The 24,405-nt window shown below is 48.9% G+C and overlaps 1 protein-coding gene across 10 annotated transcripts in view; it reads right to left on the reverse strand.

The window, feature by feature from the left end:
• LOC144600209 (protocadherin-1-like) overlaps nt 1-23,679 on the reverse strand; it is a 520,454-nt gene extending 496,775 nt beyond the window's left edge. For 7 of the 10 annotated variants that reach the window (XR_013548099.1, XM_078411731.1, XM_078411730.1 and 4 more), the window contains exons 1-2: nt 21,753-22,056; nt 18,145-21,147 (exon numbers count right to left, since the gene is read on the reverse strand). Coding sequence is in view for 9 of the 10 variants with exons in the window: in XM_078411731.1 (XP_078267857.1) it covers nt 18,145-21,147; nt 21,753-21,818 (3,069 nt within the window). In the remaining variant the exon portion in view is untranslated. Of the gene's footprint in view, nt 1-4,977; nt 5,478-18,144; nt 21,148-21,752; nt 22,057-22,757; nt 22,889-23,350 lie in introns of those variants that run through there. The other 3 variants (XM_078411733.1, XM_078411728.1, XM_078411727.1) reach the window with 3 other exon arrangements.
• Between the last annotated feature and the right edge of the window lie 726 nt (nt 23,680-24,405).

Raw genomic sequence — 24,405 nt, forward strand, 5'->3', positions numbered from 1 at the left:
CAACCCCTGCAGCAGTGCAGGCTCGCAGCACAAAGCTGGTTTTAATGACTTTTATTTTCCCCCAGTGACCAAGTTTACACATGTGCAACTATCCCTACATTGCACTGTGTCGCAACTGTGTGAAAGCAGAGGTGAGAATGTTTTGCATTCTCAGACATTTCCAAGTTTTAACTAATTCTGTTCTGGAAGGAGAGAATGAGAGAAAAAGGTTGGTGAAAGTGAAGGGGAAAAAAAAGGCAGAGAAAGGGGGGGGAAGGTTAGAGGAAGAGAGGGGAGAAAAGGGTAAAGCGGGGACGGGGGACGGGTAGAGAAAGAGGGGAAAAGGGAGAGAAAGGTAGAGAGAGAAAAACGGCAGAGAGAAAAGGGTGTGGAGAGAGTAAGTTGAGGTACAACTGGCAGCATAAAATAAACATAAATGAAAGGTTCTCGCCGGCAGAGAGCAGGAAATGGAAGGTACAGGTGGAGGAAGTCGCTGGGATAATGACTCCACTGGCACTGGGCATGAAGTCATTGAACAAGCAAGGTATCTGTGCACAGCTGCCATTCCCAGTAGACAACGTCCTCTGGGAATTCCCTTTCCCTTCCTTCCTCACTCTTGGGAAGTTTGTTAACGAGACTTTTTTCCCCACCCGCCACACGAGCTGGAAACCAATGCAACGGCAGGGAACTGTGCCAAGCGTCAGTACAATAAAATCTAAAGTCGCATCTAAATTTGATGGTCAATAGACAATAGGTGCAGGAGGAGGCCATTAGGCCCTTCGAGCCAGCACCGCCATTCAATGTGATCATGGCTGATCATTCTCAATCAGTACCCCGTTCCTGCCTTCTCCCCATACCCCATGACTCCGCTATCCTTAAGAGCTCTATCCAGCTCTCTCTTGAATGCATTCAGAGAATTGGCCTCCACTGCCCTCTGAGGCAGAGAATTCCACAAATCACAACTCTCTGACTGAAAATGTTTTTCCTCATCTCAGTTCTAAATGGCCTACCCCTTATTCTTAAACTGTGGCCCCTTGTTCTGGACTCGCATGTATAGAGTGCAGGAGTCGAGGGATCATGTTGCAGTTGTATAAGACATAGGTGTCACCAATTTGGCGAGGCCACATTTAGATTACTGTGTTCAGTTTTGGTCACCATGTTATAGGAAAGATGTGCCAAGCTGGAAAGGGTGCAGAGAAGCCTTTAAGTGGATGCTGCCAGGACTAGAGGGCCTGGGCTACAGTGGGTTGAGCAGGCTAGGACTTTACTCCTTGGAGCGCAGGAAGATGAGGGGTGATCTTATAGGTGTGAAAAATCATGAGAGGAATGGATCGGGTAAGTGCACAGAGTCTCCCACCCAGAGTTGCAGCTCCTAGACTGTGGAACAGCATCCCTCTCCCCATCAGAACTGCCCCCTCCATCGACTCCTTTAAGTCCATGCTCAAAATCTATTTCTACTCCCTAGCATTTGAGGCCCTCTGAGGGGGCGCTGTGAACTGTTTATGTATGTGCTGTTATGTTTGTGTGCCATTGTATGTTCGTTCTTAGTACCTGAACTGATGTACAGCACTTTGGTCAACGTGGGTTGTTTTTAAATGTGCTATATACAAATAAAATTGACTTGACTTGACAGAGTCGGGGAATCGAGAAGCAGACAACAGAGGTTTACGGTGAGGGGTGGTGGGAAGTAATTAATAGGAAACCAAGAGATGACTTTTTTTTTTACACAAAGGGTGGCGAGTATATGGAACGAGCTGCTGGAGGAGGTAGTTGGGGCAGTTACTATCACAACATTTAAGGACAGGTTTAGTGGAATACGGGCAGAATGTGGGCAGGGAGGACTGATGTAGATGAGGTGGGCCAAAGGGCCTGTTTCCACACGGTATCTCTGAAGTCTAAAGTAAATCCTTGCTGTTCATGCCTTATCTTGATGCCTGAATCTTCCACAGTAAATAGCTCATTGCTCCATCGGCCTCACCCTTGCCTTAGGGTCACAGTGCCGGTCTCACCTCAGAGACAGGAGCACAAATGTAAGATGGTAAACTGATAACCTGGATGGTGGTGTCACAATCCAAAGGAATCACAGACCCAAGGCTCCATCTATTCTTTATTTAATTCAGTGTAGTTTAGAGAGACAGCCCAAAAACAAGCCCGAGGCCCACCGAGGCCACTCTGACCAGCGATCCCCGCACACAAAACACACACTAGGGGCAATTTACAATTTTAAAATCGAAGCCAATTAACCTGCAAGCCTGTACGCCTTGGGAGTGTGGGAGGAAACTGGAGCACCAGGAGTAAACCCACGCGGTCACGGAGAATGTACAAACTCTGTACTGGCAGCACCCAGAGTCAGGATCGAACCCGGGTCTCTGGCGCTGTGAGGCAGTGACTCCACCGCTGAGCCACCGTGTCGTGTCGCCCTGTGCATTTACAACTATTTATTTCTCCCGTGATCTTGTTTCACGTCTTTTAGATCACCGCCCTCATCCACCTCCGCTCCAAGGAATAAAGCCCTCGCCTGCCCCACCTCTCCCTACAGCTCAGGCCCTCGATACCTCTCCAACCCACTCAATCACTATCGTAATACCCGTCATTTTCATGGAGTACACAGTTTCATTTGCATTCTCATTGAAAGAATCAAAAGCAAGCAGGTACTTTGCCTCTGGGTAAATTACAAGAGGAATAGTCTGTGCCATTCTTTATTAGGTTAGCCTCAGGGAAAATATACTTCGTAAACATTGCTGCTGGATTTCTGAAACTGATTTGTATGCTAGAAGTAATGTGGCTCATTAAACTGCCTTGATATGGAAGTACCATACTGCACTGACAGAGACAGCCAGGGGTATCAGGAGCCAGGTGGAGTAGAGTGGCAAAGGATGAGTGTTTATGCCACAATGCTGCCCACTGCTGCAGCAGGGTGTTGATGGAAGATCCAAGCAGACACTCGATAGTCCTCCACACTGGAAAAGCAGCATCGTCCTTTACAGCTTCTGCAGTGCCAAGCAGCTCACGGCTGAAACCAGCAGTGCCAGAAAATCTATACACTAAAACTCTCATTTGTTTGTTTGTTCCTGAACTACAGCCAAAAAGGTACATGATAGCGCGACAATTTTAGCCCCACCTTACTCACCGTCGTCCCTTTGGTGCTAATGGAAGGAGTTTGATTGAAATCAGTGTAATATTTTTAAATTAATTCACATTTTAAAGTTTAAATCTACCTCCTGGGGAGGGAGGGGGAAAGGGGGGCTGGTGGGGGGGGAGAGGTGGGGGGGGGGGGGGGGGGGGGGGGGGGGGGGAGGGAGGAGAGGGGGCTGCATCAATGCAGGAGAGGTTTGGGCCCAATGAGGCCACTTGGTCTGGTAGACACTAAATGCTGAAGTAAATTCAGCGGCACAGGCAGCATCCCTGGAGAAAAGCAATAGGTGACGTTTCAGGGTAAAAGACCCTTCTTCAGACTCAAAACAGGTCACCTATTCCTTTTCTCCTGAGATGATGCCTGACCCACTGACTTACTTCAGCACCTTATATTTCGCTTGGGCAGCTTACAACCCAACGGTACGAATATTGATTTCTCTAATTTCAAGTGACCCTTGTATTCTCTCTCTCTTCATCCCTCCCCACCCGAGTCATCCTGCTAGTTTCACTATTCGCATCCCTTCATTGTCACCTCCTCCACAGCCATCAATAGACCATTGTGGGTTCCTTGGCTATTGGTGTTGGATCTGATTGGTTCTGTACCTTTCCATACCTCCAGTTTCCCTCTCCCCTGATTTCCAGTCTGAAGAAGGGTCTCAACCTAAAACATCATCTCTTCCTTTTCTCCTGAGATGCTGCCTGACCCATTGAGCTGCTCCAGCATTTTGTGTCCTTCTCCAATTATCATCCACTCCCTACACACTCAGGGCAAATTAGAACGGGGCAAATAACCGACAAACTCGCACGTGTTTGGGATGTGGGAGGAATCCCATGTGGTCACTGGGAGAACATGCAAACTTTGCACAGGCAGCACCCGATATATGGATCCAAAGTAGATCTGTGACGCTGTGCAAAAGACAAAACCGGAATATGTACGTCATGTATTGAGAAGGATAGAGAACTGTATCACTTGGGGCAAAAACTTGATTTCAATGGGTCCAATGTTAACAGTGCCGACATACTTTCTTGATCTGAAATGTCTCCATTCCTTGCTACACAGGTGCAGAATATAGGAATTTGCTTCGGCCGCATTTGGAGTATTGGAGAATTGAAAGATGCGGAGATTTCGGAAAGGGCGCCGAGAGGTTATTGACAATGCTGCACTGATCGTGGACAATAGCTGCAGGGATAGGGTGGGATTGTCTTCTCTGGAACGCCGGTGGTTTCAGGGAGATCTGAGAGAAGAAGATCAAAATATGCAAAGTATTGATAGGCTAGACAGTCAGAACTTCTTTCCCCAGGATGGAAAAATCAATACGAAACAGCACAGCCTTAAGGCAAGAGGAGGAAAAGTTTATCGGAGATGTGTGGGGATACCCATTGTGCATTAAAATGTGTTTGTTTTTTTATACAGAGAGGGTGGTGTCATAATGTGTTGCCGGGAAGGTTGAAGCAAATATCATAGCTGTATCTGAGAGACTTTTGCATAGGCACATGGATATGGATTGGGGGGGGGGGGGGCTGTGGATCACGTGCAGGCAGATAAGAGTTGGCCTTGGCATCGTGCTCAGAACAAACATTATGGGCCGAAGGGCCTGTTCAGGTGTTGTAGTGCCGTATGGAAAGATGATACCTCCGACAGTGCTATGTACCCTCTAATTCGCAACAATTTATTGCTCCGTTCATATGACAAAGATTCTTGACCCTTGACTCCGTACTAGGCCAGTGAGGTTTAATTCCTCCAATAATAAAAATAAGACACAAAGTGCAGGAGTAACTCAACAGGTCAGGCAGCATCTCTGGACAATGACCCAATGCTCTTTATTGTCACGTTTGCACATCACAGTGAAATTATTTTGCACAACCCACATCCGCAGTCACAAAGAAAAGCTCCAAAGTCCAACGTCTCGACCCGAAACGTCACCCATTCCTTCTCTCCCGAGATGCTGCCCGACCCGCTGAGTCACCCCAGCATTTTGTGTCTACCAAAGCTGAGGCAGCTGATCGATCACAAGGCACCTTGGATACGCCCGGTCCCTCTTCCACTGGCCCACTCCTCGCTTCGGTCATCTCTGGCAGCTCCCTCCTCCTGGACTCTCCATCCCCAGGGCTTCCGAGAACACGGGACAGGTGACGTTTCGGGATGGAGTTCCTCCGTCCGGTAGGTTTTTATTCGTTGCTGCATTTCGTTTCAGATGCCGCTGTCTCCCACGAGTCTGCAACCCAGGGCGAGTTTCCATTCCAGCACCGTGGCCGTTTGCAGGAACAGGAAACCAAGCGCGTTTGCTTTCGGCCGGACACCCATATTTGGACACAGCATTCCTCGAAATCTAAACCCACCAAGCACTGACGTTAAGCTGTCCCTGAAGAGCCGGCAGAAGGAGGAGGATTAAAAATCCATAATCATCCATGCACAAAATAAAACAAGAAAATCATAAAGACATCACTGCCGCGTGTAGCAAGTTGGAAATGGCAGCAAACACTGAACGGCTTCACAGTGGGTCAGCTTTGCCGACACCAGACTGTATGTACTCTTTATTACTTCTGCCCTTTTACACTAAAGCTGTACAATTGGAGGCCATCAGTGGGATGTCAGATGATAATCTGCATTATTTCCACAACCCTCCCTGCCCCAGGCCATTTAATCGTGGCAGGATGACATGAAAGTCAAATACACAACAGCCAAAATGAATAAAACAGCTAAAACATGTATCAGTTGTTTTTAGAAAAAGGAATCAAGTCCACAGCTCCTGCCACTTGAGTGCTGTGATGCAGAGCTCCAGATAGCTTGCTACCTGTATATAGTGGAACTCCTGTTCAGCAGGTTAACACCATAACACTCCCTTATAGTGAGGCAGGAATCCGAAAGGGTCCCTCACCTTTATTAGTTTAGTTTAGTTGAGAGATACAGCACAGAAACAGGCCCTTCGGTCCCCCGAGTCTGCGCCGACCAGCGATCCCCGCACACTAACACTCTCCTTGACACATTAGGGACAATTTACAATTTTACCGAGCCAACTAGCCTCCAAACCTGTACGTATTTGGAGTGCGGGAGGTAAAAGGAGTTCCTGGAGTAACCCCATGCAGGTCACTGCGAGAACATACAAACTCTGTACAGACAGCATCCGTATTCAGGATTGAACTCGGGTCTCTGGCGTTGTAAGGCAGCAATTCTACTGCTGTGCCACCACCATGTTGTCAAATACACAAAAGGCCACGACTGCAGCAAGCGAGTCTTTCCCACAGCACAGGCAGAGGTATGTATATTTATGTAGAACAGATGTCATAGTATTGTGCCGACCAACAGATTACAGCACATTTAGTACAAACAAGCCCAGTGCGTCTTCACCATATGGACTGGCATTCCATTGTCATTGGGGGCTTGCAGTACAAGCCTGTTAACTGGCACACCTTGGTACAAATCCTCCTCATTGATCAGATACCATCCAGGTGCCCAGCGACACATGTCCTTGCTAATTCCAATGGAATGTGTCCACTTCACAGAGAACGACGTCGTAGTGAGTGGGAATGAGGGAACTGGAGGCACGCCGGATGGTGAAGCTGCTTCATGTTAAAAATGAATCCCTCAACGTTGGCCCCAGTCGTCTGCGAGAAATAACCAGTCCTGCTGAAAGTGCCGGCTCTTAGCTGCTCATGATGTGCAAGCATGGACTCGCGGCACAATGGCACAGCATTAGAGTTGTTGCCTGACAGCGCCAGAGACTGGGTTCGATCCTGACCTCGGGTCTGTGTGGAGTTTGCACGTTCTCCCTTTGACTGCGTGGGTTTTCTCCGGGTGCTCCGGTTTCCTCCCACATCTCAAAGACGTGCAGGACTGTAGGTTAATTGGCTTTGGCAAAATTGTAGTGTGTAGGATAGTGCTAGGGTGATCGCTGGTCGGCATGGAATTGGTGGGCCGAGTATATCTAAAGATATACTCTGTATCTTGCACGCGTATGCAAGTCCTGGACATGATCAAAACCATGAGAAGCAGCAGGACCAGGCCGTTCAGCCCCTCCAGTTAGTTTTGCCATTCAATAAAGTGGCATGGTGGCGCAGCGGTAGAGTTGCTGCCTTACAGCGAATGCAGCGTCGGAGACTCAGGTTCGATCCTGACTAAGGGCGCCGTCTGTACGGAGTTTGTACGTTCCCCCCGTGGGTTTTCTCCGAGATCTTTGGTTTCCTCCCACACTCCAAAGACGTACAGGTATGTAGGTTAATTGACTGGGTAAATGTAAAAATTGGCCCTGGTGTGTGTAGGATAGTGTTAATGTGCGGGGATCGCTGGGCGGCGCAGACTTGGTGGGCCGAAGGGCCTGTTTCCGCGCTGTAGAATCTAAATCTAAATCTAAAAAGGTCATAATTGATTCAAATTCCCCTTTCCAGCTTTCTTCTCTCCTCCAATAATCTGTCTGAAGAAGGAACATCACCCATCTACAGCCACTAGAAATGCTGCCCGACCCATTGAGTCCCTCCACTGCTGTATGTCCAATTTTCCTCATACACTTTCCTTCATTTTCCTCATAATTCTCGATTCCCTTACTGATTTTTTTTTTAAAATCAACTTTGAATATACTTAAGGATACGGCCTCCACAGCTTTGTGGAACTATTCCATAGACTCAAATCCATTTGAGTGAAGAAATTCTTCGCTGTCCCGTCCTTGTTGGGTGTCCCCATATTACCCCATTTTGGCTTTTTTTTTTGTGTGTATGTCACTGAGGTAAACAGGGAGAGTTAAGGGTTGGTCCAACAAGCAGGCAGATTACGCAAAACACGATGATTTTCGTGTGTATGTCGTGTTAAACTATTGTGCAGTCAAGTAGCATTTCATTTGAGACCCAAGGAGCTGCACATGCCAGTCTACAAAAAAATAAATAAAGCACTGGAGTAACTCAGAGGGTCAGGCAGCATCTCTGAATGTCTTGAATAGGTGACATTTCAGTTCGGGACCCTTCCTCATGATCTGAACTCATCCAGAATACTCATTGAATAGATATCAACCCTTAGCTTATGCAGAATTTCAGTGGTCCTGGTATCTTTTACCTCATATTTCTGCAGGCGTTCAAGATCAAACCTCGCCTCAGATCAAAAATGTCTCTTTAAACAGATTTTCACAAGGCAGATTCTCAGCAATCACTGGAGAATCGCAATATTCATTCCTTTACAAATCAAGCTGCAGATGGATTAGCCGGCATCACCAACAACCCATCGATGAAAGCCATTGCTACAAAAGCTACAGCTCAGAGCAAATCTTAAAGAGTTACGCAGCATGGAAACAGGCCATTCAGCCCAACCTGCACACAACGACCAACATGCCCCATCCACACTAGTCCCACCAGCTGGCTTTTGGCCCATATCCCTCTAAACCTTTCCAATCCATGTACTTGGTCCAAATGTCATCTAAATGTTATAATACCTGCCTCAACTACACCCTCCAGCAGTTTGCTCCTTGCGGCTATTGTAACAGGTAATAACCCGACGCATTAAAGTCATAAGACTCACACAGCAGGGAAACGGGCCCTTCAACCCAACTCGTCCACATCAACCAAGATGTCCAACTCGTCCACATCAACCAAGATGCCACATCTAAGCTACCCCGCATCTACTGGCATTTGGCTCATTTCCATCTAAACCTTTCCTATCCATGTACCTGCCCAATGGTGTTTTTTAAAAATGATTACTCCCAGCTATGTGAAACAACTCAAGGCTTACTCCTTACAATAGGGATCAGAGTTCATTTTACATTAGCTGTACCTCAAAGAGTACTCCAATATTCATACAATAACATCCGGAGACTGCAAAGTACTATATCCCTCCATTGCAGTGTATTATAGGAAAGAGATACAGGCCAGGAATATACAGGGCATCAATTAGACAAAGATCCATACAGATGATCAAGGGTTTTGAGTGAGCATCAGTTGCCATTGGTGATTAGTTTACTTTAGAGACATCACGCGGAAACAGGCCCTTACCACACCGACCAGCAATCCCCAGACACTAAACCCACATACTAAGGACAATGTACCGAAGCAAACTAACTTACAAACCTGTACGTCTTTAGAGTGTGGGAGGAAACCGAAGCACCCGGGGAAAACCCACACAGTCACAGGGAAAACGTACAAACTCACTACACCACCCATAGTCAGGATCGCACACGGATCACTGGCACTGTAAGGCAGCAACTCTACCATTGCACCACCCTCTGTCACTGAGGTGAACAGGGAGAGTTAAGGGTTGGTCCAACAAGCATGCAGATTACGCACAACAGCGTGGGCGGCACGATGGCGCAGCGGTAGAGTTGCTGCCTTACAGCGCTTGCAGTGCCGGAGACCTGGGTTCGATCCCGACTACGGGTGCTGTCTGTATGGAGTTTGTACGTTCTCCCAGTGACCACGTGGGTTTTCTCCAAGATCTTCAGTTTCCTCCCACACTCCAAAGACGTGCAGGGATGTAGGTTAATTGGCTTGGTAAATGTAAAAAATGCCGCTAGTGTTTGTAGGATAGTGTTAATGTGCGGGGATCGCTGGTCAGCGTGGACCTGGTGGGCCGAAGGGCCTGTTTCTGCGCTGTATCTCTAAACTAAACTAAGCATTCAATGAGATTATCAATTACTCAGTCTGTTTGTGTTTACACATACAGCGTGGAAATGGGCCCTTTAGCCCAGCAAGTTGATGCTGACAACCAATCACCCTTTCACACTAGATCTAGGATATTCTACTGTCTCAACCACTCCCGATACACTGTGAGCAATTTTACACTGGCCAATTAAATGACAAACCCACAGGAACGAGGGAGGAAACCACAGAGCACCCAGAGAAAAGCCCCAGTCCCACTGGGAGAACATGCAAACCAAGGTCAAGGTTGAATCCGGGTCTCTGGTGCTGAGGCAGCAGCACTACCAGCTGCATCTCTGTGCCGGCCAGTCTGAGAAACATTCGCCACGTGCTTCTGCAAATAAGTGATTTAAAGTTTCCAGTTCTCTGTTAATCCTTTAAGTGTCCTCCAGGTTTGATCCCAGCACAAGACAGATGTGTGAAATATGGCTGACCTTCGCATAGTTAATAGAGCAATCCACTCTTCAAATGACCTCTTAGTAGTAAACTGTTCAGAACATAGAACGCTACAGCACAAGGACTGGCCGTTCAGACCACAATGTCTGTGCCATAACATGAATTGGCTCGGTATAATTGTAAAAATCATCCCTAGTGTGTGTCGGATCATGTTAGTGTGCAGGGATCGCCAATCGGTGCGGACTCGATGGGCCGAAGGGCCCGTTTCCACACTGTATCGCTAAAACTAAAACCTCAATGACTTACGAAATTACGTATCAAGTCTCCCCAGAACCTTCAGCGTTCAGTTTAACCGAGAGCCATCACACAAAAAAAAGAACATTATCATCTTTAAATAAGAGCCCACTGCATTTGAGATCATGCCCTCAACCTGGCACTGCTGACAAGGGGCACTTGAGGATAACACCAGAGTCAAGACAAAGGAGCACGGACAAAGATAGTCCAAAGCTGAGGCAGCTGATCAGTCATAAGACACGGCGATCATCACGAAAAACTCTTGCTGACTGTAGCTCCGAAAAGCGGTTGCTCAGCAGATATTTATATTCACCGCTGCTCAATTGCTGACTAGCATCGCGTTTATATGTAGAAAATAATATTTCATCCATATCTACCCGACCATCTGGAGAGAGAGACCCCAAAAAAAAAAAAGAATCTAAGTCAGCTCATTTCCTCAGCTTTCATAGCAATAAATTAGTTAAGTCTTTCAAGGACGAGAGATACACCACAGTGTGCGGAAAAGCACAAGGGGTAGAGTATCAGGTGATCCATCGGCTTCAGGTTGCAAGGCAAGCAAATCTGCATCCTAGAGTCAGTAGCCTTCTCTGCTATACAACGAAAAATAGAGCAATAACAAGCCTATCCTTTTAACCCTGCGTCGCCCCCTGGACCGCAGGTAGTTGAGTTTAGTTCAGACAGAGCGGGGAAACAGGCCCTCCAGCCGAGGAATATTCCAATTCCTGACCTCCGAAGTCCATTTGTTTACAAGAGGCACAAAACGCTGGGGGGGACTCAGTGGGTCAGGCGGCATCTCTGGAGAACATGGGTACGTGACACGTTGGCGCAGGGGTAGAGTTGCTGCTTTACAGCTCAAGAGCCGGGTTCGATCCTGATCCCTGGGATGGCAGGACTTTCATATGAAGAAAGACTGGATAGACTGGGCTTGTACTCGCTGGAATTTAGAAGACTGAGGGGGGATCTTATTGAAACATATAAAATTCTTAAGGGGTTGGAGAGGCTAGATGCGGGAAGATTGTTCCCGATGTTGGGGAAGTCCAGAACCAGGGGTCACAGCTTAAGGATAAGGGGGAAGTCTTTTAGGACCGAGATGAGAAAACATTTCTTCACACAGAGAGTGGTGAGTCTGTGGAATTCTCTGCCACAGAAGGTAGTTGAGGCCAGTTCATTGGCTATATTTAAGAGGGAGTTAGATGTGGCCCTTTTTGCTAAAGGGATCAGGGGGTATGGAGAGAAGGCAGGTACAGGCTACTGAGCTGGATGATCAGCCATGATCATATTGAATGGCGGTGCAGGCTCGAAGGGCCGAATGACCTACTCCTGCACCTATTTTCTATGTTTCTATATTTCTAAGGTTGCTGTCTGCACGGAGCTGGTACCTTCTCCCTGTGACTGCGTGGGTTTTCTCCAGGTGCGCCACTTTCCTTGCGCACTCCAAAGACGTACAGCTCTGTAGATTAATTTGGCTTTGGTAAAAATTGTAAATTGGCCCTAGTGTGTAGGATAGGTCTAGTATAAGGGGAACACTGGTCGCCGAAGGGCCATTTCCACGCTGCGTCTCTAAACTAAAATGCCAGAACTCGAGCACTTGAGCTAATAGGGAGAGGTTAGAAGGGAAGGACTTTATGTCTTGGAGCGCAAGGGGATGGGAGGTGTACAAAATCTTGAAGGGAATATATAGGGTGAATGCAGAGAGTCTATTTCCTAGAGTTGAGGGAACAGGAACTGGTGGCCATAGGTTGAAGATGAGAGAGGAAAGATTTAATAGGAACCTGAGGGGCAACGTTTTCCACACAGAGGATGATGGGCATACAGAACTAGCTGCCAGTGGAGGTAGACGAGGCAGGTACTGAGGCACAGCGGTAGGGTTGCTGCCTTACAGCACCAAAGATCCAGGTTCGATCCTGGCTACGGGTGCTGTCTGTATGGATTTTGTACATTCTCCCTGTTTTGTAGTTGCTCCCTGCTCCAATTTCCTCCCCCATTCCAAAGATATGCGGGTGAATACGCTTCTGCAAATTGTCCCTCGTGTGCAGGATGCAACACTGGGATATCATGGAACGAGTGTACAGCCGATCGTTGGCCAGCATAGACTCGATGGGCTGAAGGGCTTGTTTCCACACTGTACCTCTAGATTGAACCATAACATGACTTTAAAGACATTTGGACAGTTACATGGATAGGAGACAGTGAGACGGGCCAAATGCAGGCAAATGGAACTAGCGTAGAAGGGGCATTTAGGTCGTCTTGGACAAATCGATCCAGACTTCGGGTGCCCTCCATATGAAGATTGCACATTCCCCGTGACCGTGACCGTGTGGCTTCTCTCCGGGTACTCTGATTTACTCCCACACTCCAAAAAGATACATGTTTGCAGGTTAATTAGCTTTGGAAAAATTGTAAATTGTCTCTGGTATTTGTGTAGGATAGTGTTAGTGTGAGGGGATCGCTGGTGGGGGTAGACTCAGTGGGCCGAAGGGCCTGCTTCCGTCCTGTATCTCTAAAATGAACTAAAAGCCATATCAAAACGGTGGTTTTCAAAAGAAATTACAAAACAACAATACTCCAGTTCATGACTCAACCTTTAAATTATGGGTAGGAAGGAACTGCAGATGCTGGTTTAAACCGAAGATAGACACAAAACGCTAGAGTAACTTAGCGGGACAGGCAGCATCTCTGGAGAGAAGAAATGGGTGACGTTTTGGGTCAAGACCCTTCTTCAGAGATGCTGCCTGTCCCGCTGAGTTACTCCAGCATTTTGTGTCCGTCTTTAATTTATGGGTATTTACAAACCTTTGGAATGAGAAGAACATGTATTTCTCCGTAATCCATCTTACCACTGGTAATATGTTATTTGCACTAATATCGCCCCTTGTTCCAAAAGCCCCAAAGTGAGTACAGTCTACTCTGACAGAGAGGCAGGATACCTTCCTGCACCTACAAGTGGTAGAAGGGTCTCAACCCAAAACGTCACCCATTCCTTCTCTCCAGAGATGCTGCCTGTCCCGCTGTTACTCCAACATTTTGTGCCTATCTTCAGTTTAAACCAGCATCTGCAGTTCCTTCCTATACAGACCTACAAGTGCCCTTCTCTCACGAACAAGCTCAGACAGCGAGAGTCAGCAAACAAAGTAAATCACTAAACAAAAAATCCATTTCAACTTGTTCTCATCGTCAGGCACCTTCTCAGCTAGACAGTGGGGCAAACCAGGAGTTGGAAACATTGTCAAACGTCACTTACAGGAGAATTGTTTGGGGCCGTCATGATGATGGGTAATTCGGCCCAAAAGCTAGGCTTCACTGGTTCAAAGGTGTTTTTATTGTCACGTATGCAAAGTGCTAACGCAGTGAATTTTATTTTCATACAAACAATCCAGTTGAGTATTGCCATACCCCCGATCCTCGAAATAATCCACTGGGTCCACCTACAAAAGGTGTGCTGGTATCACTTTCAAAGTCCACACTCCAGTTCTTATGAACGGTGCCTAATCCAGGGCACATACAAGGGCACTACAGACTCATTTACACCCCTCCCTCTCCCCAACCTTGTCAATAAGATAAGACATTGTGAAACACTATTTGTCCCATTGATTCTGGAGTTCAGACTTCAAACCAGCATCTTACTGTTACAGAAACTGCTCGTAATCATTCTCACCACACTACCCACTTTTCATTATATTCTATGACTATAGAAAATACCAATCATACTTTTACTAAACCTCAGTGGGATTTCTTCATTATCTGATCATTGGCCAACCTCATACAACAAGCACTGCCACCCCTGCCCCTCTTCCAACACAATTCTCTCACTGTCCAACAGATTTAATTTCCCACAGATCTCCCTCATTATCTTCGTACGTCAAAGGAGCAGAATTAGGCTATTCATCCCATCGACTCTACTCCGCTATTCAATCATGGCTGAGCTATCTTTCCCTCTAAACCCCATCCTCGTGCCTTCTCCCCATAACCGGTGACTAATCAAGAACCCGCCACTCCGCTTTAAAAACACCCAATGATTTGGCCTCCATAGCCGTCTGTGGCAACGAATTCCACAGATTCACCACCCTCTGACTAAAGAAATTCCTTCTCAACTCCTTTTGAAAGGTACGTCCTTTTATTCTGAGGCTATGGCCCCTGGTCCTACACTCTCCCACTAGTGGAAACATCCTCTCCACATGCACTCCATCCAAGCCTTTAACCATTCTGTAAATTTCAATGAGGTCCCCCCTCATTCTTCTAAACTCCAGCGACTACAGGCCCGGTGCCGTCAAACGCTCATTATATGTTAACACGGTCATCCCAGGGATCAGTCTCGTAAACCTCCTCTGGACCCTCTCCAACACCAGCATATCCTTCCTCAGATGTGGGGCCCAACATTGCTCACGATAATACCTTGTAATTAGCTACAGCACCTTTAAACTTTCACGGGTAATCTTACCCAACTTTCAGTCATAGTACCAAATTCACCATGTTTATAAATCTTAAGACACAGAGTTCTGGATTAGCTCAGCAGGTCAGGCCGCATCTCAGGGGAACATGTGTAGGCAATGTTTTGGGTCAGAAGCCTTCTTCAGATTGATCAGCCCTGACCTGAAACATTGCCTATCCTGGTCCTCTAGAATTGCTGCCTGACTCGCTGAGTTACTCCAGCACTCTGTGTCGTCTTCTGTAAACAAGAGGCACAGTACCACAATAATAGAGCTGTTACCTTACAACGCTAGAGACCCGGGTTCAATCATGACTACGGATGCTGACTGCACGGAATTTGTATGTTCTCCCTGTGACTGCGTGGGTGTTTTCCGGGCGCTCCACTTTCTGCCCACTCTCCAAAGATGTGCAGGTTTGTAGGATAATTGGCTTAGGTAAAATTATAATTTTTCCCTAGTGTGTAGGAGGATTGTCGGTCGCCGTGGACTTCGTGGGCCGAAGGGACCGTTTCCTCGCTGTATCTCTAATGTCTAAAGCATGGAAACAGGTCCTTCAGCCCAACTTGCTCACACCAAACAACATGCCCCATTTATATTAGTCCCACCTGTCTGTGTTTGGCCCATATCCGTCCAAACCCATCCTATCCATGTACTTGTCAATTTGTTACTTAAACGTTGCAATAGTCCCTGACTCCTCTAGCAGCTCATTTCATACACCCACCACCCTCTGAGTGAAAACATTACCCCTCATGTTCCGATTAAATCTTTCCCTCTTCACCTTGAACCTATTTCCTCTGGTTTTCATTTTGTTGGTTTCAACATCTGCTCAGAGGATAACTTTTCAACACAGAACTAAGGTGTTCTCTTCACTGTCACACACAAAGACTGACAGAAGAATGTTAAAATGAAAGGTTAATCTGTTAGCTAAATGGGCTAAACACTCTCTTTGACGAGAGTTTAGCTTCCTGTCTCCGACTACATCCTATCTTGGTCCCACTCCCTCCCCTGACATCAGTCTGAAGAAGGGTCTCAACCTGACCTGCCTGACCTGCAGAGTTACGCCAGCATTTCATGTCTACCTACTGATTCTGGATGATCAGCCATGATCATATTGAATGGCAGTGCTGGCTCAAGGGGCCGAAAGGCCAACTCCTGCACCAACTTTCTACGTTTCTATGTGAAGAGCTTTGTGATCATGAAAGGGGTTTAAAGAACAAAAGGCTCAAACGTTTGGAAATATTGCATTAAAAACAAAATTGACAAATACAGTTGGTCAGGCAGCATCTGTGGAAAGAAAAACTGATAAACATGTCCAGTTTTAGGATATTTCATTCAGATCTGGGAAAGAGAGAAAACAAGTGAGTTTTAATTTGCAGAGAATGGGAGAGAGATTGTGAGAGTAAGAAGAATATATCCACTTGAATGCCTTAATGATATTCCCTTCATCCCCTCCAATCCTCTGTATTAACTAAAACTAGTTTTCTCTCCGATTCAGTTCTGATAAAGGGTCTACAACATGACAAGTTTACTCTGTTTCTCCACAGATGCTGCCCGACTTGATGGGTGCTTCCAGCCTTCACTGTTTTCGTTTCCGTTTTACACAGCCTTGTCCCCTTCATCCAATTTCAACACAATCTCTTTTACAATTCAGCACTACATCAGCTAATGCCCTTTATTCTCTGGGTTCATAACTAAAATTACCTGTTTCTGCACAAAGGATGGAGACAATGAAATTCATATTATGTATTGAATCAGAGAAAGCATTGGATCATTAAAGTAGTGAGAAAGGGAGTCGGGGAGGCAATGAAATAGCAAGGGAAAGAAGGCAGAGAGAGAGAGAGAGAGAGAGAGAGAGAGAGAGAGAGAGAGAGAGAGAGAGAGAGAGAGAGAGAGAGAGAGAGAGAGAGAGGGGGGGTGAAAGAGAGAGAGATGGGGGGGGGGTGAAAGAGAGAGAGAGGGGGGGGGTGAAAGAGAGAGAGGGGGGGGGTGAAAGAGAGAGAGAACAAAAAAGAGGGAAATTGCAAGGGGACGTGAGATTTCTCCACAGACATTACATTTGTCAGGCGCCCAGTATATAATAAACCTTGTCTAATACATTAGCTTTGACATTAGAGGTACTTACTGTGTACCCAATAACTCAAGCAGCTATACGGCAAATTCAGCCTCTACATTATACATCTACTGTGGAAAGGGTTACACACGAATGAAAGTATAATTGAGCACTGTGGCCGAGAGTACCTATATTATACGATAAATAACAAAACAGCAACGTTCAGCTGAGTTGTACCACCACCAGAAGGAGACTGGTGAAATTTCAAAATAAAATAATCAAGAAAAAAAAATCCTTTGCGATGGAATAAGACATACCAAATAAGCCAATGTTTATTGAATCGGAAATGTTACCAATTTATCGCCCATCGGGAATAAATTCACTGATCACAATATTATAAAATAAAATATGCCAATACAGCTTTCCAGTTAATAATCCAGAAAAAATAGCTGTTTTAAAAAAAAAATAAACACACGTATTTCAACATGGTTTTTTTTAAACAAGGCTGCTTTCAAGCAGAAATCGCTTCTGCAAAGACACTCAAAAACACAAAACCAGGTCACAAATATGTCAACGAGCAAACGCCACAGACGTACTGAAACGTATAACTGAGGTAGGTGCCTTGGGTCAGATTTAAACCTGCAGTTCTGGGAAAGGCTCGGTTGTTGGAATAACAATTATTAAGGGAGGGGGGTGGGGAGGGGATCAAGCACCTTGTTCTCCCGGTTTGTTAACGAGCTTTTTTAAAAAAAACACACACAGTTGTAAATTGGAAAAAAGAAACGTGCGTTTCAATAAGCTTCACATTCAAGCGCTTCCAAAGCAGGGACGTGAGCAGATATTTAAATCTGCCGGGATACTAGTGGGGGCAGACGCGAATCTAGAATATTACAGGCAGAAAGTGTACACACGTGTCTAACCTCATGCACCATTAGTCTACAAGATATTTATTAGGTAGGGCGTTCCCTCCTTAAACACGCCTTTGCTTTTAAGAACGCACTGCACGGTTTCGCGTTAATATTGCATTGAATGCGAACCAAAACAAGACCATCGACTTGAAATAATAAATATATAGCACGCCGGTTTACTTCACACCGTTCACTTCACTCAAAAAGAAATTCTGACATTATAAGAGATTTAAGATAGTTGAAATGTTAATTAACATTAAGAAATCGTCCCCAGTGCTTTGAGGAGGGAGGGAGGGGTGGGGGGTTATTGGGTACCAGGGGCACACACAAGTCTGCCTACCTGTTTGTTGTACTTCGGGGGGTTGGTCTTGTAGCTGTAATCAGAGTACTGGTCCGACCCGGTCGAGTTGTTGTCTCCGGTTCCAACAAAGGTGTTGGTCGCGGGCAGGTCTTGCACCACTTGGTGTTTCTTCCCTGCAGTCGGCGACTGTGGATGGAGCTGAATTGATGGGAGGGGGGAATTGGACCTGTAATGTCTCCCGAGGTCGGGGCTGCCCGGGTTACAGTTCAGCGGCAGGTGAATCCGTGGACTGTCAGTGTTGGACTCGTTGATCAAGTTGAATTGTAATCCCCTCTGCGCGCCGCTCTCCTCGGCCTCCAGTGGCTTGGATGGTTTGGGGGGCTTGTTTTTCTTGTCCTTGTGCTTGGCGTTTTTGCTGGTCTGCTTGGGGGTGTACAGATCCTTGGTCTCTTTCTTGCCCGCCTGGTAGCCGCTCTTGGCTTCCTTCTGCCGGCAGTAGCGGACCAGCACCACGACCACGATCACCAGGATGACCGCGATGATGCCGGCGATCACCCCGAACAGGACGTTGCTCCTCTGCTTGCTCTTCTCGTACTCGGGGTCGCCGGCGATGTCGACGTCCAGCGGGGTGTTGAGGCTGTGGCCCACCAATGCTTCCACCAGGCTGACGTTGCCCATGGTGTCGTTGATGTACATGTGCACCAGGGCGGTGGCAAAGCGGGCCGGAGTCCCACCGTCTCTCACCTGGACCACCAGCCGATGCAAGCCGTAGTGGCGGCGCATCAACTCCTTCTCCAGGGTCAGGCTCCCAGAGTGCGAGATGTGGAACAGTCCGAAGGGGTTGCCCCCGACGATGTGGTAGGTCAGGTTGGCGTTGCTCCCAATGTCCATGTCCTCGGCTTTGACCCTCTCCACCACCGACCCCACGGCGCTGAAGGGGTTGACGTGTTGGAAGGAGGAATTGGACGGCTGGGTGATGAACGGGGTGTTGTCGTTCTCGTCCAACACGTTGATGGTGACACTCACGTAGGCCGACCTGGAGGGTGTCCCGCCGTCCACCGCCTTCAGCTGGAAGGTGTAGGTGCTCTGGCGCTCCCGGTCAAAGGAGACCCTGGAGAGGATGGTCCCGGTGCCGTTCTGGATCTCAAACTCGCCGTTGTCGGGGTCCACGTACAGAGTGACCCTGGCGTTGGCCTCCTGGTCGGCGTCGGACACCGTGACCATCCCCACGGGGCTGGAGGGGGGCAGGTTCTCCCGCACCGAGAAGTTGTAGGCGTTGAGCATGAAGCGGGGGTCGTTGTCGTTCTCGTCCAGGACGTTGACCACCACGGTGGCCGTCCCCTTCAGGCTGGGGTCCCCCTTGTCGGCCGCCGCCACCTTGAACTCGTAGCGCCCCCTGTGCTCGCGGTCCAGGACCGAGACCACCCTCACCTCCCCAGTGTTGGGGTTGATCTGGAACAGCCCCTGGACGGCCTGGTCCGGGTGCAGGGAGTAGACCAGCTCGGCGTTGGTGCCGCTGTCGGCGTCGGTGGCGTCCAGCCGGCGGAGGAAGGTCGGGGGCCTGTTGTTCTCCAGGATCGCCAAGGTCATGCGGTTTTGGGCGAAGACCGGGGCGTTGTCGTTGACGTCGGCCACCCTGACCTTCAGGGTGTTGGTGCTGGACAGGGGCGGGTTGCCAGAGTCCACGGCCACGATCCGGATCACGTACTCCTGGACCTTCTCGTAGTCCAGGGAGGAGGTGGTCTGCAGGAAGAACTTCTTCTTCTTCTTCTCGCTGCTGGCCTCGCTGGCCGGCTTGAGCTGGAAGGGCACGTCCCCGGCCACGATGCAGGTCACGGCCGCGTTCTCCCCCTCGTCCCGGTCAGACACCTGCACCAGGGCGACGGGCGAGTCGACGGGGGCGTCCTCGTCGATCAGCGCCACCCCGTCCCGGTGGGTGACCAGGCCGATGCCCCTGATCTCGATGGCCGGGGCGTTGTCGTTGGTGTCCCGCACCGAGATGACCACCGAGGCCCTGTCCTGCTTGGGGATCGGGCCCCTGTCCCGGGCGTGCACGTAGAACCTGAACTGGCTGACCTGCTCCCTGTCCACCGGCCCCTGCACCGTGATCCAGCCGGTGGTCCTGTCCAGGCGGAGCAGTCTCCTGGCGCTCTCCGCCGCCTGGGCGAAGGTGTACTCCACCCGAGAGTTGTCCCCCAGGTCCACGTCGGTGGCCCTGACCTGCAGGATGGACGTGCCCGCCGGGCTGTTCTCCTCCACCGACCCCTGGTAGGCGTGCCTCTCGAACTGGGGAGCGTTGTCGTTGATGTCCAGCACGCTGACCCTCAGCACGGAGGTGCTGCTCCTGGGCGGCTCCCCCCCGTCCACCACCCTCACAGTCAGGTCGTACGTGTCCCTCCTCTCCCTGTCCAGGGAGCCGGTGACTATCAGCTGGGGCAACCTCTCGCCGTGCTCCTCGGCCACCTGCAGGCTGAACAGACCCTGGCCCTCGTTGCCCAGCAGCTCGTACCCTGACACGCCGTTGGTGCCGGCGTCTCGGTCGCTGGCAGTGGGGATGTTGACCAGAGTGCCCGGCGGGGTGTGCTCGGGGATGGAGATGGTGATGACCGGCGAGCTGAAGGACGGGGAGTTGTCGTTGACGTCCTGCACCAGGATCCTGCCCTCCACCAGCACGGTGTGAGAGTTGTACATGGTGTCGGTGACCGAGATCTCAAACTCCAGCTGGCACTCGGTGGGCCTGTCGCACACCATCTTCTCCCGGTCGATGGACGTCTCCGTGGTGTACAGGTTGCCCCCTGTCTGGTCCACCCGCAGGTAGGGTTGGCCCAGCTCCAGCTTGAACAGCCGGTTGTCCCGCTCCAGACCCAGGCTTTCGCCCGGGTTTCCGATCAGCGTGTTGGGAGGCTGCTCCTCGGGCAGGCTGAAGGTCACCAAACTCTGTGCCAGGGAACCGGGCAGCGGCCACAGGGCGAGGAACGCCAGCAAGCCGCGGTAGGCGGAGGTCGGGACCCGGGCCATCGGCGTCAACAAGTGCGGTGCCAACTGTGGAGCGGGAGAGAGAGGGAGAGGGGGGAGAGAGAGAGAGAGAGAGAGAGAGAGGGAATGGAGAAAGTGGGAGGGAAAGGAGAAAGTGGGAGGGTGTGGGGAATGAGGGAGGAGGGAGAGAAAAAGTGGGAGGGAGGTGTGAGGGAAATGGGGGAGGTGGGAGAGGACAGGCAGAGATGGAGGGCGGAAGAGGAGACCCAGAGAGAGAGATGGATGGAGGTGGGAGAAAGAGGGGGAGGTGGGAAAAGGAGAGTTGTAGGGAGGTGGGAGATGTAGGAGAGGGGGGGAGATGAGAAAGAGAGACAGAGGGAGGGATGGAGGGGGAGAGAGAGAGACAGAGGGAGGGAGGGAGAGAGAGTGAGACAAACAGAGAGAGAGAGAGATACAAGGAAGTGTAAGAGGGGCAAAGAGCGAGGATGGAAAGGAGAAGAAACAGGGCGAGGGGAAGGGGAAAAGGGGGGAAATGATAGGTGGAGGGGAGGGATGGTTGGAAGGGAAGGATTAAAAAAAGGGACAATAAATTAAACAAAATCCTTGAACTTCGGTGAAAATATCAGCCCAGCCTTTTTTATTACGAGTTCTAACAAGGTCCTGTCGCTCACATCAATCGTGCAACGCAACTTATTTGAAGGCGGCGAGCAGCGAGTTCCATGCGGATCCGAGAGCATTCCATGTCCACACAGTCAGAATGCATACACACACACGCAGTGAGTGCCTCTCTATAGAGTGGAGCAGAGGCGTCTGCCCCGTCTGCATTCTCCAACAACAAGGGGGGGGGGAGGTTTAAACCTGGCCGAGAAAATCCCATTTGCTAAAAGCCATTGGAGAAACCCTTTCCTAAGCAAGGCAGGCAGTGTGCGGTGTGGTTAAAGTGGCAGCGCTCATCCAAGCTACAGTGCAAGCGGAAAAAAAACAACGACGCTTGCAAATTTCGGGGGAGGAAAGGCGGGTGGTGTGGGCGGCGAATAGACGAACACCTCCCCGGACTAACGTGGGGTGGGGAGGAAAACGGGGAGGCGGGGGTGGGGTGGGGAGAAAGCGAGCGAGCGAACGAACGCGCAAAAATTGTAGCAGAGAGGAATTGAGATATTGCCTTGCTGTTGCAAAGCCGGGCGGCGAAAAAGGAGGAAGTAGAGACGATATACTGAATTTATTTTTTAAATGACCAAATTCCACGTTAACATTGAGCTTCGCGTCACGAATCGAGCTGTAATTTACATTATATATTTAAAAGAATCAGTGGGAATCTATGATATCCCCCCCCCCCCCCGACCCTTATTAAATCAGTCGCGGGTTTCCCCCTTACGATGATCGGAGATTTTCCTACGCGGCTCTTTAACATTTTACACCAAGTCCGATCTCCCAATATTAAACGCACCGCGGTTTCAAGTCTCTCCAAGCCAAGCTTTGGGTTTTACAAGGGGTTCGGTTTAAATACACCTTCAGCCTTGGTAACCAAATGCAGGTGCATTTTTCTCTCTTGAACACACAACGCAAATGACGATCGACACCAAAATTAATATATTTTATCTCCTCTTCCCCCCATATCCAAAAAAAAACGATTTACAATGAAAAGAAAGCAGGTTGGTCTGTGTACTGCCCCTTACCTCGGCGTTAGTGTGTCTGTATCCGAGGAACCCGCAGCACCGGCTTTAGGAGTTTGCTTTTGCGTTTCTCTCTCTCTCTCTCTCTCTCTCTCTCTCACACACACACGGAGCTTGGCGCTGTACGCTTTGCTTTCTCTTCCCACCCTCTCTCTCTCTCTCCCTCCCTCCCTCCCTCGCAATCACTCCTCCCAGTGAAACGGGATCAGTCTCGCAGTTTTTTTTCCCCCTTCCCTCTTTCTCATGCCTCGCCTGCTTTGAGCGTCACAAGATTAACTAACTCAGGTCCGTGTAATCGGGGTGAGGGGTGGGTGTGGGTGTGTGTGCGTGAGAATGAATAAGCCCTAGTCAACGTCTACACTTGGCAGCAATAAACAAACTGTCCGGACAAAACCCACAACAAGCAGATCAAAAACAAGCATCAACATACAAAAACAACACAAAAAAAATCGCATGTATAATTAAACTCCAGAGCGATGCGGATTGAAATTTAATGCCATCAGGCTAATAAGTTATTTTGCAAAAAACAAAAACCGTAAAATGTTCCTGACTATCAACACGTGATAATATTAATCCAAGACTCAGTCGTGTTTTACCGCATTCCACTGGGTTGAGACTTCTGGAGCTCCCGGAATCGTTATTAAATCGTTTCTTCCCGCAGTTTCCGCATTGTTGTTGTTTTGATTTTTAAAGAGAAATAACAATCCAGCAATAAATGAGGGTAGGCTCTCCAGAAAACAGTGCTTTCTCCCCTGCGTGTGAGGACGGATGGATGGATGGATGGATGGGAGGAAAGGGGATTCCTTTATAAACGCAGTGAGTCAAAGGAGAGAGAGAGAGAGATATATATTCCTCGCTGGACGCCTAGCCGGTTGCTTCTTCAGAGAACGAGAGACTTGTATAGGAGGGAGCGCTCCACTCCCTGAGAGCTGTTTATAGAGCGCAGTCTCAACCTGTTGCAGCCGTTTAAAGGAACCCCGTTTTAACGAGAGAGGACGCCATCTACAGTCAAATCTTGCAAGACATTCTGAATTCTCATTCGCGGCATGGAATTTATAAGGATGAGCGATTTTTTTTTGTGGGGGGGAGTGGAAACCCACTAACTTTGCATTTAATAAAATATATCATGGGTTGCTTCACTCCAAACCATAAGTTTTTGTTTTCAGCAAGGAATACCACCGCCTCAAATTGGGCGTTTCAGTTAGGCCCATAGATTTCTTCCATTTAATGGTTTAACACAAAATTAAGTCTGGGGTTCAGGGGTTTAAAGGATTCTGCTCTTGGTCGAAATTGAAGAAACGAATAATCCAATGTGTTAAGCAGCCTTTCACCGCTCCTTCACCCCCCTCCCTCCTTCACCCATTCACCCCCTCCCTCCCTCCTTCACCCCTCCCTCCTTCACCCCTCCCTCCCTCCCTCCATCACCCCCTCCCTCACCCCCTCCCTCCCTCCTTCACCCATTCACCCCCTCCCTCCCTCCTTCACCCCCCCCTCCCTCACCCCCTCCCTCCTTCACCCATTCACCCCCTCCCTCCCTCCCTCCTTCACCCCCTCCCTCACCCCCCCTCCCTCCTTCACCCCTTCCCTCCCTCCCTTCCTTATGGAGTCGGTGCAATGAAGCCTCCGCCTTCTGGCAAAACGTGGCGATAAA

The sequence above is a fragment of the Rhinoraja longicauda genome, chromosome 14 (assembly GCF_053455715.1).
Source record: "Rhinoraja longicauda isolate Sanriku21f chromosome 14, sRhiLon1.1, whole genome shotgun sequence".
Classification (NCBI taxonomy): domain Eukaryota; kingdom Metazoa; phylum Chordata; class Chondrichthyes; order Rajiformes; family Arhynchobatidae; genus Rhinoraja; species Rhinoraja longicauda.